Source organism: Nansenia antarctica, assembly GCF_963989245.1.
Source record: "Nansenia antarctica genome assembly, chromosome: 2".
Taxonomy (NCBI): domain Eukaryota; kingdom Metazoa; phylum Chordata; class Actinopteri; order Argentiniformes; family Microstomatidae; genus Nansenia; species Nansenia antarctica.
The window spans coordinates 69,317,773-69,333,060 of record NC_137675.1 but is presented as its reverse complement, the minus strand read 5'-3'; the positions used below and the strand labels follow the sequence as shown (position 1 = coordinate 69,333,060).

The 15,288-nt window shown below is 46.6% G+C and overlaps 2 protein-coding genes across 5 annotated transcripts in view; one reads left to right on the top strand and one right to left on the bottom strand.

The window, feature by feature from the left end:
• The window catches only part of gosr2 (golgi SNAP receptor complex member 2), a 5,804-nt gene extending 1,656 nt beyond the window's left edge, over positions 1-4,148 (top strand). The window contains exons 2-6 of the mRNA XM_080523665.1: positions 1-4; positions 920-1,028; positions 1,641-1,773; positions 1,923-2,063; positions 3,120-4,148. The exon at positions 1-4 is cut by the window's left edge and continues 61 nt beyond it. Of these exons, the coding sequence (XP_080379791.1) occupies positions 1-4; positions 920-1,028; positions 1,641-1,773; positions 1,923-2,063; positions 3,120-3,281 (549 nt within the window). The 3' untranslated portion in view covers positions 3,282-4,148. The remainder of the gene's footprint in view (positions 5-919; positions 1,029-1,640; positions 1,774-1,922; positions 2,064-3,119) is intronic.
• A 1,032-nt stretch (positions 4,149-5,180) lies between these two features.
• The window catches only part of gpatch8 (G patch domain containing 8), a 35,676-nt gene continuing 25,568 nt past the window's right edge, over positions 5,181-15,288 (bottom strand). For 2 of the 4 annotated variants that reach the window (XM_080523801.1, XM_080523800.1), the window contains 6 exons: positions 14,835-14,876; positions 12,066-12,133; positions 11,890-11,976; positions 11,073-11,216; positions 10,640-10,770; positions 5,181-10,361 (listed from right to left, as the gene is read on the bottom strand). In XM_080523801.1, coding sequence (XP_080379927.1) covers positions 6,464-10,361; positions 10,640-10,770; positions 11,073-11,216; positions 11,890-11,976; positions 12,066-12,092 — 4,287 coding nt within the window. In that variant the 5' untranslated portion in view covers positions 12,093-12,133; positions 14,835-14,876 and the 3' untranslated portion in view covers positions 5,181-6,463. The remainder of the gene's footprint in view (positions 10,362-10,639; positions 10,771-11,072; positions 11,217-11,889; positions 11,977-12,065; positions 12,134-14,834; positions 14,877-15,288) is intronic. The other 2 variants (XM_080523802.1, XM_080523799.1) reach the window with 2 other exon arrangements.

Genomic DNA, 15,288 nt, shown 5'->3' with positions numbered 1-15,288 from the left:
CACTGTGAGTTGACCACCTTGTTCAAGACTTGCTGTGTACATCTTCACGCCACAATCTATCTAATTCACCCAGTGGATGCTACTTGTCTGAATTCCTGGTATTCAATTACCATACTACAGATTGTAGTTATAAAGGCTAGGCTACTGAACGTATTTAGGAAATGAATAGAAACTTGTGATTTATGAACTCCAGTGAGTGGTGCGTAGCCCTGCTGATTGTTTTTGGAGGTGGGCGGTGTCTGAGCCAGGCTGGTGCCAGGGCAGGAAACAGAGGGGTGGGGGGAGGACTGGAGGGCTTCTTTTAGATGATAGTGGCAGCCAGTTGGCCGCCCGTGACAATGACATCATCTCCGATGGTGGAGGGTGGAGGGATGCATTGTGTGTCCGAGAAGTCACTCGGGACTGATGAGGGAGAAGGAGAAGGGTGGGCGACAATATGGCGCTGGTCCGTCAAAAGGGGCAGATAAAAGCTTCCCACAAGTCAAAGGCTGTTACCCCGGAATGAAATGGTATCTTCAATCTCAACTTCTGAGAGTGAAATGAGGGGTGTAACAGCTGCTGATTGATATCTTAACTTCAAATAATTATTATTTATAGAAGATGTTAATGATCCTGATATGTTATTAGAAGATTATGTTCATGGCATTTTGTTTAATTCATCAACTCGATCTTGACTTTGAGGAAATAACAAATTAGCTTATTCCCCGTCTGACCCACCTGAATCTGGTAGGCTGTCCCATGGAATTGCCAAATTAGTATGAAAATAGGGACAGACAAAATCTGTCTAGTGTGATTTATTAGGTTTGTATCAACACAATTGACTTAACACAAATATGTGAAGTGGATCTCTCTCTATTTTATAATATAACTTTACTTGGATGTATTACAATTGGTTTTGTGTGTTTATTTGCTCTTCAAGTGTTGGAGAATGAGCTGCAGGCCAGAATTGACCAGATCTTTAGTCATTTGGAGCGCCTGGAGATCCTGGCTAGCAAAGAACCGCCAAACCGCCGTCAGAATGCCAAACTGTGAGTCCATAAACCCTCTCGGTGACCCATAACTCCAGTAGACACTGTAGCAGGGCAATTAATGTTTCATAAAGACAGGAGGGGCAGAGCAGATGAAACATGCAGTGTTCTTATGGCCTGTGGCAATGCAGATCTGTGAAAACATTCCGTCGGAAGCCCCGTCATCACGGCATTCCTGCCGCGTTGGGCAAGCGTCACTTCTGAGCTGAGTAAACAGGCCCTAGGGGACACATCCCACAGCACTCCTCTGATCTCTAGACAGCTCCAGTGGGGCCACAGGGGAGAATGATGCACAGGTGATGCTCAGGAGATGGGAGAGGCTGTGGAGATGGGCCCTCAGGTGTTTCCTTCTCATTCCAGTGAGGTCAGATGGGAAGGAAGGAGACATATTGTATTACTTTAGTGATGATGAAAAGCTTTTTATTGGGAAACAGTAAGACATATTTTACTAAACGAGATGTCATGAGTTTGTGAGAAAGAACTGAGACCTCAGTGGTAAAGGTTGTGTGTAGCTGAGGGAGAAGCCTTTGCCTACTGTTTAACATTCTGACAATTTTTTTGATTTAATCAGATTACACTCTAAGCAAAGTTTTCTCTCTTTTCCCTCCCTAGTCGGGTGGACCAGCTAAAGTATGATGTTCAGCATCTTCAGACGGCCCTGCGAAACTATCAACACAGGCGCTACTCCCGAGAGGCACAGGATCGTGAGAGGGAAGAACTCATGAGTCGCACCTTCACAACAAACGTTAGTCTAGTCTCCCCTTCAAAAAACAGATACAGTCCAAAAACAACATATTGATGATCTCCCATGTAGCATCAAACACAACAATCGCTATGTGAAAAACCTGAATATGTCTATCAGGGAATGTTTTTGAACTGTTGTTGTTCCTGCAGGACGCAGACACTTCCATCCCCATAGACGAGACACTACAGTTCAACTCCAACCTGAACAACGCACACAGAGACATGGACAACCTCTTGGGAAGTGGCAGTAGCATCCTCAATGGACTGAGGGACCAGAGGGGCACGCTTAAGGTGTGTGTGTGTTTATTTACAGTGCCTTCGGAAAGTATTCAGACCCCTTCGCTTTTCCACATATTGTTGTGTTATAGACTCAATTTAATGAATCATCAATGAATTGATTCAATTAAAAATTATTTGGAATCAATCCACACACAATACCCCAGAATGAAATTTCAGTACATTTACTAAAATTGAAATACAGAATGTATATGTACATAAGTATTCAGACCATTTGCTATGACACTTAAAATGAGCTAAAATGCAATAATTTCTTCAACAAATCACTCAATAAGTTGAATTGAATTGAATCCATCGCAATGCAAGGATAATAGTTAGGTTAGATAATTTTGGAATTCATATCTTTCTTTTTATAGGGTCTCTGATTTGCATAGGAATCAATTGCACCTTGTGTGTTTGTCATTACAAACTGAGCAAATGGAGGGGAACAAAACTGCTTTGCGACTTTGTCATACTGGGGTATTGTGTGTGGATTGATGGCAAATTCTTTTAATTTAATCAATTTTAAATTGAGTCTATAATACAGCAAAATGTGGAAAATACAAGGAATACTTTCCCTGTGAAAGGACAGAGGAGGTGTCTGTTGATGGTGTCCCAAAGAGAGGCATCAATATTCCAAAACAAATCATGGCTGACAGTTTGTTTTCAGTAGTGATATGTGTAAGTGGGAGAGTGTGAGTGAGTGTGAGAGAGAGTCTGAGAGAATAGTCAGTTGTAGTGAGTCCATGTTTCCAGGGAGGAGATCCTCTTCCTGATGCTGCTCTGGGCCTCATGTTATCAGGGTGGGTCTAGTGATCAACGGGGTCAGATCGTTTGGTTGCCTGCCAGTGAGAAACTACTGAGGGGGGGCAGAGGGTGGGTGTGGTCACCTACAGCTTCTCCTGAATCAGTTGAATTGAGGCTGGTTATGGTTATTAAGATAATGAGTCCCTGATATATGCAATGCAACATAATGTTCACATAGAAACTACAATCTTTAAGACTGATGCAACTGCTTGTGTCACATATTTCATCAAGGTAATGCTTTCTCCTTATCTCCCCTAAATGCAGGGGACCCATAAGAAGATGTTGGATGTGGCCAACATGTTGGGGCTATCCAATACAGTGATGAGACTGATTGAGAAGAGGGCGACCCAGGACAAGTTCATCATGGTGGGAGGCATTCTGGCCACCTGTGTGGTCATGTTTCTGGTGATCAAGTACCTGGGCTGACCTATTGACAGCAGTTTTGCATCTGTCTTGGACATTTTTGCACAATAGCCCATATGACATGTGAACGGTGATAAAACAACCTTGTGATAAGTGTTTATTAAATGTATGGGATCAGATTGAAAGGTAAATAATTAAGTCCTGTGATCTCATTGGATTTCTCACACATTTCAATTTCAACCACTCCAGAGTACGGTAGTTTGTAAAAGAATAAGTGGTTAGATCTTAAGCTCAATTAAAGAATGGCCACATAGTGTTATTTATATTACTTTTACTTCAAACTCAAGGACATGGGTATGGAACTAACTGATACAAATTCCAACAACTGCCACTCACTATGATCCACTGAACAGACACTTGTGGATGCCAAGCTGTGTGAGGCTGTAGGTTGGTGACGAGAGGTTACGATTTATACTGGTTGCATTTATCAACCAAATCTCCTTCTAGCTCAACTTGCCTCTGTTCTTCCCCATGAGCAGTTATCCGTTGGATTACCTTGCCTAGCGGATGCTATTGAGTGTGGTTCTGTGTACGGCTGTACGCCTCCTGAAGATCTCAGAATCATTATTTTACTCTTGATGCCATTCTATCCTAATGAGGATGATTCTTCATGGGCAGAGAAGAGGAGCTCTTTGGATGAATAGCCTTCATCTGATCATACTCTTCACATTACCACCATCATAATGGTACTGCCTGTAGAGTACTAACAGGACAATGTATGATTGAGCAAGAAATCAGGGATGAAGGGGGGGTTAGCAGGGACACTCAGCAATGGAAACAAAACAGTGTGAATCTTTCAAACATGGAACAATTTGCATTCCTTCATAATGTCAATGTGAATACTATCTGACATCTAATTTAACGTGTTGTTGCCACCCCCTGTAAAACTGGAAATTATGCTTGGCTCTTGTATCACTGTGAGTGCAATAAAGACTCCAATTGGAAGATCTCAAATTGTTACTCTTAATATAATAAATACATTCAAAATGTTGTCTTGTTTTGTCTGTAATATAAATGTCCACATTCCAAGAAATTGTATTAGACGTAATAGTCCCATGACATAGACAATGGATTCAAGGAAAACCCAGTAGTTTGGTGAATTTCCTTTAGACAAAAACATCACAGGGTTTTACTACGGCATTGCTATTGTTGGTAGTTCTTTCCCCCCTACTGTTCAAAATATAATTACTGGAAGTTTTCAAAAGCGTTAGCACTTGAGTCTCAGGATCTGTCCAGACTCCATTCTGAGTGGGAGTGGAATACAGAAGGAACCCCTGCCATGTTAAGTCAGTTAAATCTCACAGGATACCAAGCCCACTATTCAGGTTGAATGCCTATCTAGTAATAATAACTTACTGGGACACTTGACTTGGCCATGGAGTGAACTGCATTAAACATACACAAATCTCTGGCACCATCTAGTGACTGTTCAATGTTAAGCATTCCATAACCCAAGAGCAGTCAATACAAAGCAGACGGTCCAATCCTATAGCATATCTTACCAATACTTTTTATGCTTACATATTGTCAATATAATGGATGGTAAATGGACTGCACTTATTTAGTGCTTTATTCCAAAGTGGTTTACAATGGCCTCTCATTCACCTAAGCTACCATGCAAGGTGCCGGCCCGCACATTGGGAGCAATTTGGGGTTCAGTGTCTTGCCCAAGGACACCTCGACATGTAGCTATGGCCTTGCGATCATTAGCCGCCGGCTCTACTTCCTGAGCCACAGCTGCCCCAATATCAACTAGTCAAGCCAAAAGGGCAGAAGTATTTTTCTCTTATTTAAGGGTTGTTTTCAAGATGCAGTAATCTCAAAACGTTTGTAGACAATGAGACATGTAGGAAGTCGGAGTTTACAGACAAAGCAAAGACAGACACAAAGGAACTCAAAACTCTTTATTTGCTGATGCATCATAATATTAAAAAAAGACATACCAATGCTGCTATTTGCAGGGTTAAATCATCTGCCACCCCAGCCATTCCCATACAGAGAGCCTTAATCAAATATACATGCTTATCTTTTTCCTTCAGCGATTTAATTATCTATATCTCTTTTTTTTCTTCTTTTTTTTTAAACAGTAGCTACAAACCTTTAGAACGTTATTGGGTTTAACTACAGCAATTTTATTTACAGTGAGCAAAAGTACACAAGAGAAAAACACATCTCTCCTTTCAAGGAGCATTTTGGAAAATAATTTAAAAAACAAACAAAAAAATACAATTATTGCAGTATACTACAATCATACAATTGTTATATGATGCAAAAGCAGCATCAGATTTCAGTGCAAGTCGTTTCATTATACCATTACCACTGGGAGCATGACCTTTGACCTTCCCCAAAGTACTTCAAATCTCTTATCTGTGTTTCCTCACTTGTGACCATTCTTTTAGACCCATATGGGCAACATTTCATTACCATCAGCAATAAATAATATCCCTTATATGCCCTTATCATATTTGTAGGATACTTCACATTACTCACTGATCTATGTACAATACCGATATACTGTATTACAAATTGTTTGATTAAGGGTCCTATAGAGAGCAAGTAGTCGTGTGATAACATAACTGGATATTAATAACAACAGATATCAGGCTATAAAGTCACCAGGTTACATTACAAAGTCAAGGCTGTTCCCAGTCTAGATGTCATTCCCGTGTCCCCATCTCACCCTTTCCCACAACAACACAATTCTGCTTATGGCTTCAGCCACTGCGTCTCTTTGGCTGTAGGAAACAAATAAGAGCATTGACAGCAACAATCATATTCATAACAAAGTGTGGAAAAAAATACTCCAGTGGTTTCATTACCTGGCTTCCTATTCAAAACAAAACGGGTGTCCTTGTGTGTTAATGCAAGATTCGAGGTACACCTCAAACCCGCCTCCCCGCTGTTAAAAAACTTCAGGGCAAAAGACAGTTTGTTAGGAAGAGTTCATATAAAAAGCCTCAGGAGCTCAAAGGAAATGTCCGTCATTTACCTCTGCACAAGCAGCACCCCGTAGTTGCCAGTAGTATCATAGTGGCCAGCTTGGCAAGCTCCTTCTTGTCATAGCCTGCATATTAGTGCCACTATAGCTCTCTAACTTGAACCCTCTTACCAGGCTTGTTCTCCTAAAACCCCCTCCTCTCTGGCTGATGTGGACAGTGGACACACTGCTCTAGTGGAGGTCTTCCTCAGGAGCCATGGTTAGGGGGATGCTGGAGGTCCTGCCCTGAGAAGATGGGGTGTAGGAGGGGGTGGAGCTGCAGGGCGGCTGCAGCAGCAGCTTGGCTTGGCCGGGGGGCGAATAGCGTGGGGTAGAGGGCTGCATGTGGTACATGGTGTAGGGCTAAGGGGGTGTGGTGGTGGTGGTGAAGTGCTGAGGCTGGGATAATGTGTATGGGCTGGCCATTGAGAAAGGCTGTGTGGTGGGCAGGGATCAGTCCAGCATGTTGTAATTGGTGGCCCAGGGTGTGGCCCAGAGAGTGGCCCAGATGGGACAGTGAGATTGGGGTGAGGTGGTGCTGGGGGATGTGGTGCATCTGGGCTAGCTGGGCATGATGGTGAGGGTGATGTGTGTGCGGGTGGATGCCCATGGCTGCGGCAGTGGCAGCGTGGTGCTGGAGGATGGCGTGTTGTACTGTAGTGATGGAGGTGGCTGAGGCTGCAGACACAGCTGGCTGCTGGATGTGGATCTGCTGCAGGGTAGGGGGAGGGGGGGCTGGGGCCATGTTAGCTGCATGCGCGACAGCATGCGCATGCGCGGCAGCTGCAGCTGCAGCCGAGGGGAAGGTCTTGACCTGCTTGGCCAGCAACTGCTGCTGGATGTGCTGCTGGGCAGCCTGCTGGAGCTTGCCGTACTTCTCCATCTCCTCTGGGGTGAAGGTGATGGGCTGGCTCTCCAGTGGGGCCAGCCCGTCCTCCTCTGGCTCCATGCCCATGTCATCCTCCTCTAGACTGGGTGGGGGGTAACCAGGGTAGGCATGCATGTGCGGCTGCTGCTGCATGTCAGACATGAGGGACTCCATCATGGGGTTCTGGGAGGGGTCCTGCCCCGGTTCGCCTTGGTACGGGGGCATCAGCATCGAGGGCTCCTGCTGAAACAGCGGTCGGGGCTCATGAAGTAACTGCGTGTCGGGGGTGGGGTGGTGTGCCTCCTCTAGGATGACTGTGTTTTGGACAGTCTCCTCTAGTTTCTGAACTGGTGGAGGGGGAGGTGGAGGTGGGGGTGGGAACTCCCGTATAGGCTCCACCAGGATCACCTCTCCCCCTGCCTCTGAGCCTTTCCCTGCTGTTGACTTCTTGCCATCGTCTGGCCGAGTCAGGGGTATTATACAGGGCAGCTTCTTCCCTGCCTGGAGCTTACCAAAAAGGGGCATCATGGCCTTATTACCCAGAGTCGGGGGTAGTTTGGGCCCAAAGTAGCCTTGTGGTGGGTCCTTCAGCTTCCCGCCAGACTTGGTCCCTGTGGTTGGGTCAACAGAGCCTTTTCTAGACTGGATCTTATCCAGGAGCTGGCGGGCGATGAAGGAATTCCTCTGCTCTCCCCCACAGTCTCCACGGGATCCCCCTGCCCTCTGACCCTGGGTGTTGCGGTTGGGGCCTCGTGATGAGGCTGAGCGAGGGGACTGGGAGCGGTAGATGCGTGAACGGTTGAAGTCACGGCGACGCGTGGCGCTATCTGCGCGGCTTCTTTGTGCCCGGCGCTGAGGGGAGCCCTTGGTGGAGCTGGAGGAGCGACTGGCTGAGCTGTGGCTGCGACTGTAGCTGCGCCTCCAGGACCTAGCACTGCTGCTCCGGCTCCTGCTGCTGGAGCTCCTTGAGCTGCTCCTCTGCCGCCGCCTGTGCCTCTTTCTGCGGCTGTGGCTACGGGAGCGTGAGCGAGAGTCTTCCTCAGATGAAGAAGATGAGTAGTGATGTCTCCTGGACCGGCGGCGTCCTCCGCTGCCCCGTCGCTCATACTCCGAGTCACTGGAACGTTTAGAGTGCCTCCTCCTGCGGCCCTCGTTGCTGTGATCGCTGTAGCTGTCTGAGTAGCTGCGGCTGCGGTGGCTGTAGGCGCTGCTGCCTCCCGAGGAGCGTTCAGAACTACTGGAGTAGGACTGGCTGCGTGAAGCTTTTCCGCGGTGGCGGCGACTGCTGCCGCCGCGCTGATCTCCCCTGCGTGACGAGCGGCTACGTGAGCGGCCAGAGTCCTCGCTGTGGTGACGGCGTTGCTCCCGGGGACTGGACCTGCGGCGGTGAGAGCGCTGGTTGGAGTTACCCCCATCTTCTTCACTCTCACTGCTAGGGGGTCTGCCAGGACCTGGGCTCTTCTTGGCAGAGGAAGAGCAGGAGGCACTGGGTGGAGCCTTGGGGTCAGTCTTCAGTCGCTTGGTGCCATTGTGCTCCTCAGAGGGGTTGGCCTTGTCAGAGCTTTTCCCTGCCCCGTCTTCCTCAGTTCCTGACTTGGGAGGCGCTTCCTTCGTGGGTCTCTTCCTCTTCCCAGGTTCTGTTCCTGTAGCTCCTGCTGCAGGTGGAAGTGATAAGGCAGCTGCTTTTACCTCTCCCTTTTGTTTTTCCTTATCTCCTCCCTCTTCTTCCTCCTCCTCACCTGACACTTTGTTCTTGCTCTTCTTCCGTTTGTGTTTTTTCTTTTTTTTGGTTTTCTCTCCTGGGATCTCAGTTCCTGCCTCCCCTTCCACTACAGCCCCCTTCTCTTTTTCTCTGCGTTTGGAGTGCTTGCCAGACTTCTTATGCTTCTTCTTCTTTTTTTTCTTCTTGGCTCCACTGCTGCTACTCTGCAGCGTTTGCTCTTCACCCTCTACTTGGGCACTCTTTTCCTTTAAGGTGGGCTGCTCCTTGTCAGTGCTGGGCCCAGGGGTGGTGGTGGCTGCATCCCCGTCATGGGCTGTGGCAGCAGCCTCTGCTTTGGACCCCTTCTCAGCTCCCTCGCTGGGAGGCTTGGAGGACTTTACGGCTCGCCCTGCCCGGGCCCCCTTGTTGCGAGACAATTTGAAGTCAAAGTAGAGGGGGTTGCAGCTGTAGGAGAGGGAGGGCAGAGCACGGGTAAACTCCAGCAGCTCCGAAGGCCATTGCAGGGTGGTACTCTCATCTTTGCCCAGGACTGGAAAGAAGGGTCCTGTTGGGATTTTAGGGCCCAAGTTGAGCTCTGGTGCTTCCTGTTTGCTGCTGTCAGTCGCAGCTGTGGGGGTTGTTATGGGAGCGATCTCAGTTGAGCTCAGGGAGGCCTCCTCAGAGTTCACTTTAGGTGATGCAGAAGTTGGTACCTTTTCTGGTTCCTTCTCAGATTTAGGTGATACCTTTTGTGGTACCTTTTCTGGTACCTTTTCTGGTTCCTTCTCAGATTTGCAGTCACTAACTTTTGGCTGTGTCTTCTCAGAACCCTCTGCAGATGTCTTCTCTGCTGCTTCCTCATCCTCTTCTTCTTGTGCCTTGATCTCGCACTGGTCAGTCGCCTTCATGAAGAGCAGAAACTGGAAGTGGGGCTTTACCCGGCAGTGAGCTGGTGGTATGTAGTGGTAGTACTCAGGCTCCTGCCCGGAGTAGCCCTCCTCCTTCTTCATCATCATCTTCAACTTGTTGAGGGTGGAGGCTAGGGAGGCTCCATCATCCTGTTGTTGATCCTCCTGCTGCGGTTGTTGCGGCTGTTCCTCTTCAGTCACTGTCACACTGTCCCCTCCTTCCTTGGGGCTCTCTGTACTGCTGCCTGACTCCTGTCTGATCTCCTCCTGTCCCCCAGTTTTCTCCCCCTCCTCTTGACCCTCTTCCTCTTCCATGGCCTCCTCTCCAAGATCAGCAAACACTGCAGCAGCAGTCTCCAGTTTCACTGGGGCTTTCTTGGCAAATGAGAAGGATACGCTGACCTTGGGTGCCCCAGCTGGGGTTGGAGAGGAGCTGCTCTTCCCTAGAGAGAAGCTGATGGTTGGGCCTGGCTTGGGGGAGCCCTGCCCAGTCTTGACCTCTCCTGATGAGCCTTCCATGGCAGAGTCTACTAGGGGAACACTCTCAGGGGCTATACTGCTCCCATCTTCACTCTCCCCATCTACAGCTATGGTGGTGGGTTTGAACATGGGACCACTTCCTGGAGTACTGAAATACAACACAAGAGGACACAGTGAGATGTGGGATGCATGTTCTAACCTTGGAGCACATACACTAACATATCAATTGCCAGTATAACATTTTACAAACCAACTTTTCCCCCCTCTGATTTCTAACACTGAACTACCTAAACGACTATATTGACTAACATGAAAGTCAGACAAGTTTGTGGTGCTGCTGTCACAGAACCTGCCACACTACTGCTACTCATTTAGTTAGCTTTTATTCCAGCCAGTAGAGGGCACTTGAAGGTGTGACGTCCTTACCGATCCTGCTGTTTCCTCTGCTCGGCCAGCTCATGCAGCCTACGTAGCATCTTTTCATGCTTCTTCCCACCTTTCCGGGAGCGTGATGACACATTTCGTGCAAACTCCCTCTGCTTCAGCTCTTTAAGCCTCTGCAGGTCACCAAGGAGGACAAGAAAGGGGACAGGATGAAGACGGATGGGGTCAGAGGGAAGAATAAATTATTTCTGCATCCACACCAAGGACAATATTGCTGCAATATCACCTCTGTTGAATGGACTTTATTGTCATTGCTACAGTACAGGTACCAAACAACGAAATTTAGGAATTTCCTAAAGTCCAATTTGGAAGTTGAGCCCTCTGCCTTGAGATAGATTCCTTCCTCTTAAATGAAGTTACTGTGATATTACTCAAGTGTATGGGAGTGTAGAAATGTGTGGCGAGAGGTCCTCACCTGCTTGTGAGCGTGGTCGTAAGAGTTGATGTGGTTGTCAAACTCCTGGTGCTTAGTGTACTGTTTCTCACACAGTTCACAGTAGAAGTTGGCCCTCAGGTCTTCCAATGCCTTGGCAATGGCTTTCTCTTTCTCCACCTGGTCCTATTTTTGAGAAAGATATGAGTGAGTGACATCTGATCAGAGCTCTATAGATTACAGATTATTTCATTCCGGTTTAGAAAAAGTTTCAGAAATGAAAAGGTCAATAGCGTGAGGCCTCAAATCTAATCCAGTCATGTCCTTGTTTCCAATTGTCACTATCAAGTCAAAGTCTGTGCGAAAATCTATCCAGTCCTGACACACAACCTACTCAAATACATTCCGTGGCGCACATTCATGCCAGTATGAGCATTCCTATAGCTCCATTGACTGAGTATCTGTCTTTGGCTGAATGATCACCAGTGTACCAGCTTCTGTCAGCTGCCAGCTGTCCTAACACTAACTGTCACACACACAGAATTAGTGGGAGGAAATAGCACCACCTCAGGAGTCTCTCTCTCTCTCTCATATAATCGTTCTCCCACCAGCAGACAAATCTACTCCAACTCCATGAAGTGATCAACATTTCTCCACAAGCAAGAATTAGAGGGAGACAGGTAGTGGGAGAGGGGTGGCATAACAGGAGAGGCCCTGTGATTCCCAAGGCTTATTATGTTGCATCCATACAGAATGACAGCAGAGTCTTAACAACACAGCCTGAAAGCCTGAAGGAGAGAGATTGTTGGGAAGGTAGCTTAACCTTGAGAAAAGAAAGGCATAAGGGCTAGAGCCTCACCTTGTATTTCTGTCGCAGTTCTTCTGTGTCCTCCTTTTCCACCTCTAGCACTCTCCTCTTCTCTGTGGCATCCTCTGCATAGTCCAACTGTAGACACACAAAAAGCAGAGAGTTTATACATTCAGAAAACATAACAGCACAATTCAGAGATATTCACACACATTTACTTGTCTTACCTCCATCTCCATGCGTCCCATCCCCATGACATCATATTTGAGAGTGATGGGCACAGGGTCGGTGCGTCCTGCGGGGAGAGAGACAGAGAGAGGGGGAGGTGAGGCTCTGGGACCGAGACTGAGGGACAGATCGGGGACAGTCTGCTTTTAGAGCACAGGGTGCTGGGGTTAGAGAATATTGCCTTGAAGTGCAGAGACCAGAAAGCTACAGTGAACCAAACACCAGCCATTCTCACAGCTTACCATAGCAACCAGGCAGAGCACAGCTTAGCTACCCTGTTCACTTTTCCTCGCCTGGTTCTCTCTCTTTCATTAAGAGACAAGTCCAAATTGCTGCACTGATCATAGTTCTGATGGGTAACAAGCAGAGGTCATAAGAGCAGTTCAGAGGTTACTATTCTGTAGGAGGGAGGGGATAGAGACAGAAGAGACACAAAGGGATAAAGTGAACTGGAGAGAAAGACTGAGATGCAGGGACGGAGTTTAAATCAATCCGTCGCAGTATCTCTCTAGCTCTCTCCAGACTCCCTCTGTTGAACATAGCCTCATTTTTACCTCCCCCCTCCCTCCCTCCCCCCGTCCGTCCGTCCTCTAGTCAGTGCTGCAGTCCTGTTAAACCAGAACACTAAGTATACCAAGGACATAAGTGCCTGAGGGGCTATGGGGGGCTGACGCAGCTGCTGCATGTTACTGAGCACCACTGCGACAGCACGGAGATGAGGATAGTACAGCCTCTCCATCTAACCTAACACATCACCCCTCTCTGAACTGCTCTGTGACTGACTGACCCCCCTACCCCATCTCCCCTCAGCTCAGGCTAACAATCTCTCCCCTCAGTCTACTAAAGCCATGTCTTGTAAGCTGTGAAAAGAGCTAGATCAGAAGGAAATTAACTTTAGAAAAATAAACAACAAACCAAAAAACAACCAAAAACAGAATGAAACAGAAAAGATAAAAATCAAAACTACGTTGGAGATTGACACATAATTGCTTAATCCACTCATAATCAGCCAAACGAAGCAGAGAGAGAGAGAGAGGGGGGGGAGGGAGAGAGAGAGAGAGAGAGAGAGAGAGAGGGAGTAAAAAAGGACACAAGCACTGAACTACAGCGGAGTGACGTCACAGGCCAGGAATCGCCATGGTGACAGTGCAGGGGAGGGGAGATACTTACCTGATAAAATAGGGTATGGGTAAAGGGGGAGGGAGGGTGGACGGACAGACAGACAGACAGACAGGGGTTCTCAAAAACAAAAAGGCACAAAACAGAATTTGGACTAGTCTGCTGCAGCGGCGCTGTTGCCAGCCAGGTACACTATTAAATCTGATAGACTCCAATTAGCACTTCAGTTTGGTTTCAGTTTTTTTTTTCTTTTTTCTTTTTACAGTCAGTTTATACCCTTGGGCATGAGTTTTAGAGATACATATCTATAGATTTTTGGGCTAGGAATTAATAGCTTAATCCTCCTATCAGAAACATATGCCTGCGTATTACTGAACACCATAGTTTACCCTATGGACTCTTCACTCGAAAGGAGAAGACAGGTTCATTATGAAACTAAAAAAGCATGCACTGTTCATGACATACAGTAAATCATGTGATGAATATTAATGTATGGTACAATACATCTGTAGGTTTGACTTTTGTATAGTAAACATGGATGGTTTCATCATGTAGATTAAGACGTCAGCTACCCACAGGACTATTAATGTTAATGCAACAGCTCTTCCCTTATTTTTAAATGAAAGACTGCTAATCATCTTTACCATAGCAGGCCAGCAATGCATCTAATTTATTCAGGAGTTAAAATTGGAAACCAAAAAAGCCCAACACTAATTACTGCCAAAATAGAGATGTGAGTCTAATTAATTCCTAGCCCATGAGGCAAAAAAGGTAACAATGAAATGTTGTTTGTTAATATCGGACAGCTCTCTATGCTGCTGTTATGTAATTTTGTGGTTACGGCCCAATGGTATAATCATAATTCTGAAGTCAGACGCACACGTATCATTTCATAAGGGCCTGTCTGGACTCCTCAACCCATGCAGTGTCTGTCCGCTGGTTGGCCTTCTGATGACATGGTCCATGTTGGGCCATGTACAGCAACAAAACCAATGTAATAAACATGAAAGAAACACAAAAAAGGCTTGTTTTTTGTGTGTGTCTTTTTATGGAGCAATCTGCATTTCTATGTAAGATAATAAAGACATCTAATGATAACATTCAGCTATTTGTCTGAGCTAATGTTAATCAGTGAAACCACAAGGGGGCGGACTATCGACCAGCCCACGGACAGGCTACTGCAGTTGAGTTCCCCACTTGCCCCTTTCACTAAGAACATGAGGGAGGAGTCACAATCCAGGCCGATAATCTTCAGAAATTATGATTAAAAAAACAAATTACAGTTGTCCCCAACTATCACCATCTTTTAAAACAGTGACGATACTTTCAGCATTACCCATTCCAGTGGAAAATAAAGGGACCGACAAAAAAGTGTGCATCTAAATCACAGAGTGTGAATCACAATGTAAAAAAAATAAAGAAAAAAGAAAAACTGAAAACAAACAAATGAGAATGTTCTAAGAGTAATGTATATGTATATATGATAATATACAAGCAGCAGAATGAAGACTAATACAGAGAGAATTGAGAGCCTATGTAGCATTGGTGCTCTGATGATGGGAAAACAACAAATGAAAATTAAAAAAATGGGAGAAAAGAAACTAAAACAAAAATAAAAACAATTCAATCGGGGGAAAAATAACATTTACCACTAAGTTTACCATCAGCACAACATGGGCAGGATCAAATCGCTGTAAAAAAGAAACACCAATTGGTTAAGCAGGAAGATTGAGGCACATAGAGAAGGGAGGGTGGGGTGGGGTTGGGAGTGGGGGTTGTGGGGTTTTTAGGGGTTTCAGTACAAAGGGTCCTCAGAGCCAACCTGCCCTCTCTTCACTCTGGGCTGGGTGCTTACAGGGACTTCCTCTCACCACTCTCACCCACCCGTCCCAGTCCCGCCTAGCCCCATCTTGATCTCACAAACCCTCCAGGGTGTGGAGCTGGACCCCCTGTACCTCTCTTGGGGTAAGCCCAAAATCCTGTACCCCCTTATCTGTAGAAACCCCACGCCCCCTCACCCTTCACCCCACCCCAAAGACTGTAAACCAACAGCTGGCTTCAATAACATCCCCATCAGATAAGTGCTCTTGGGGGACTCGAAGG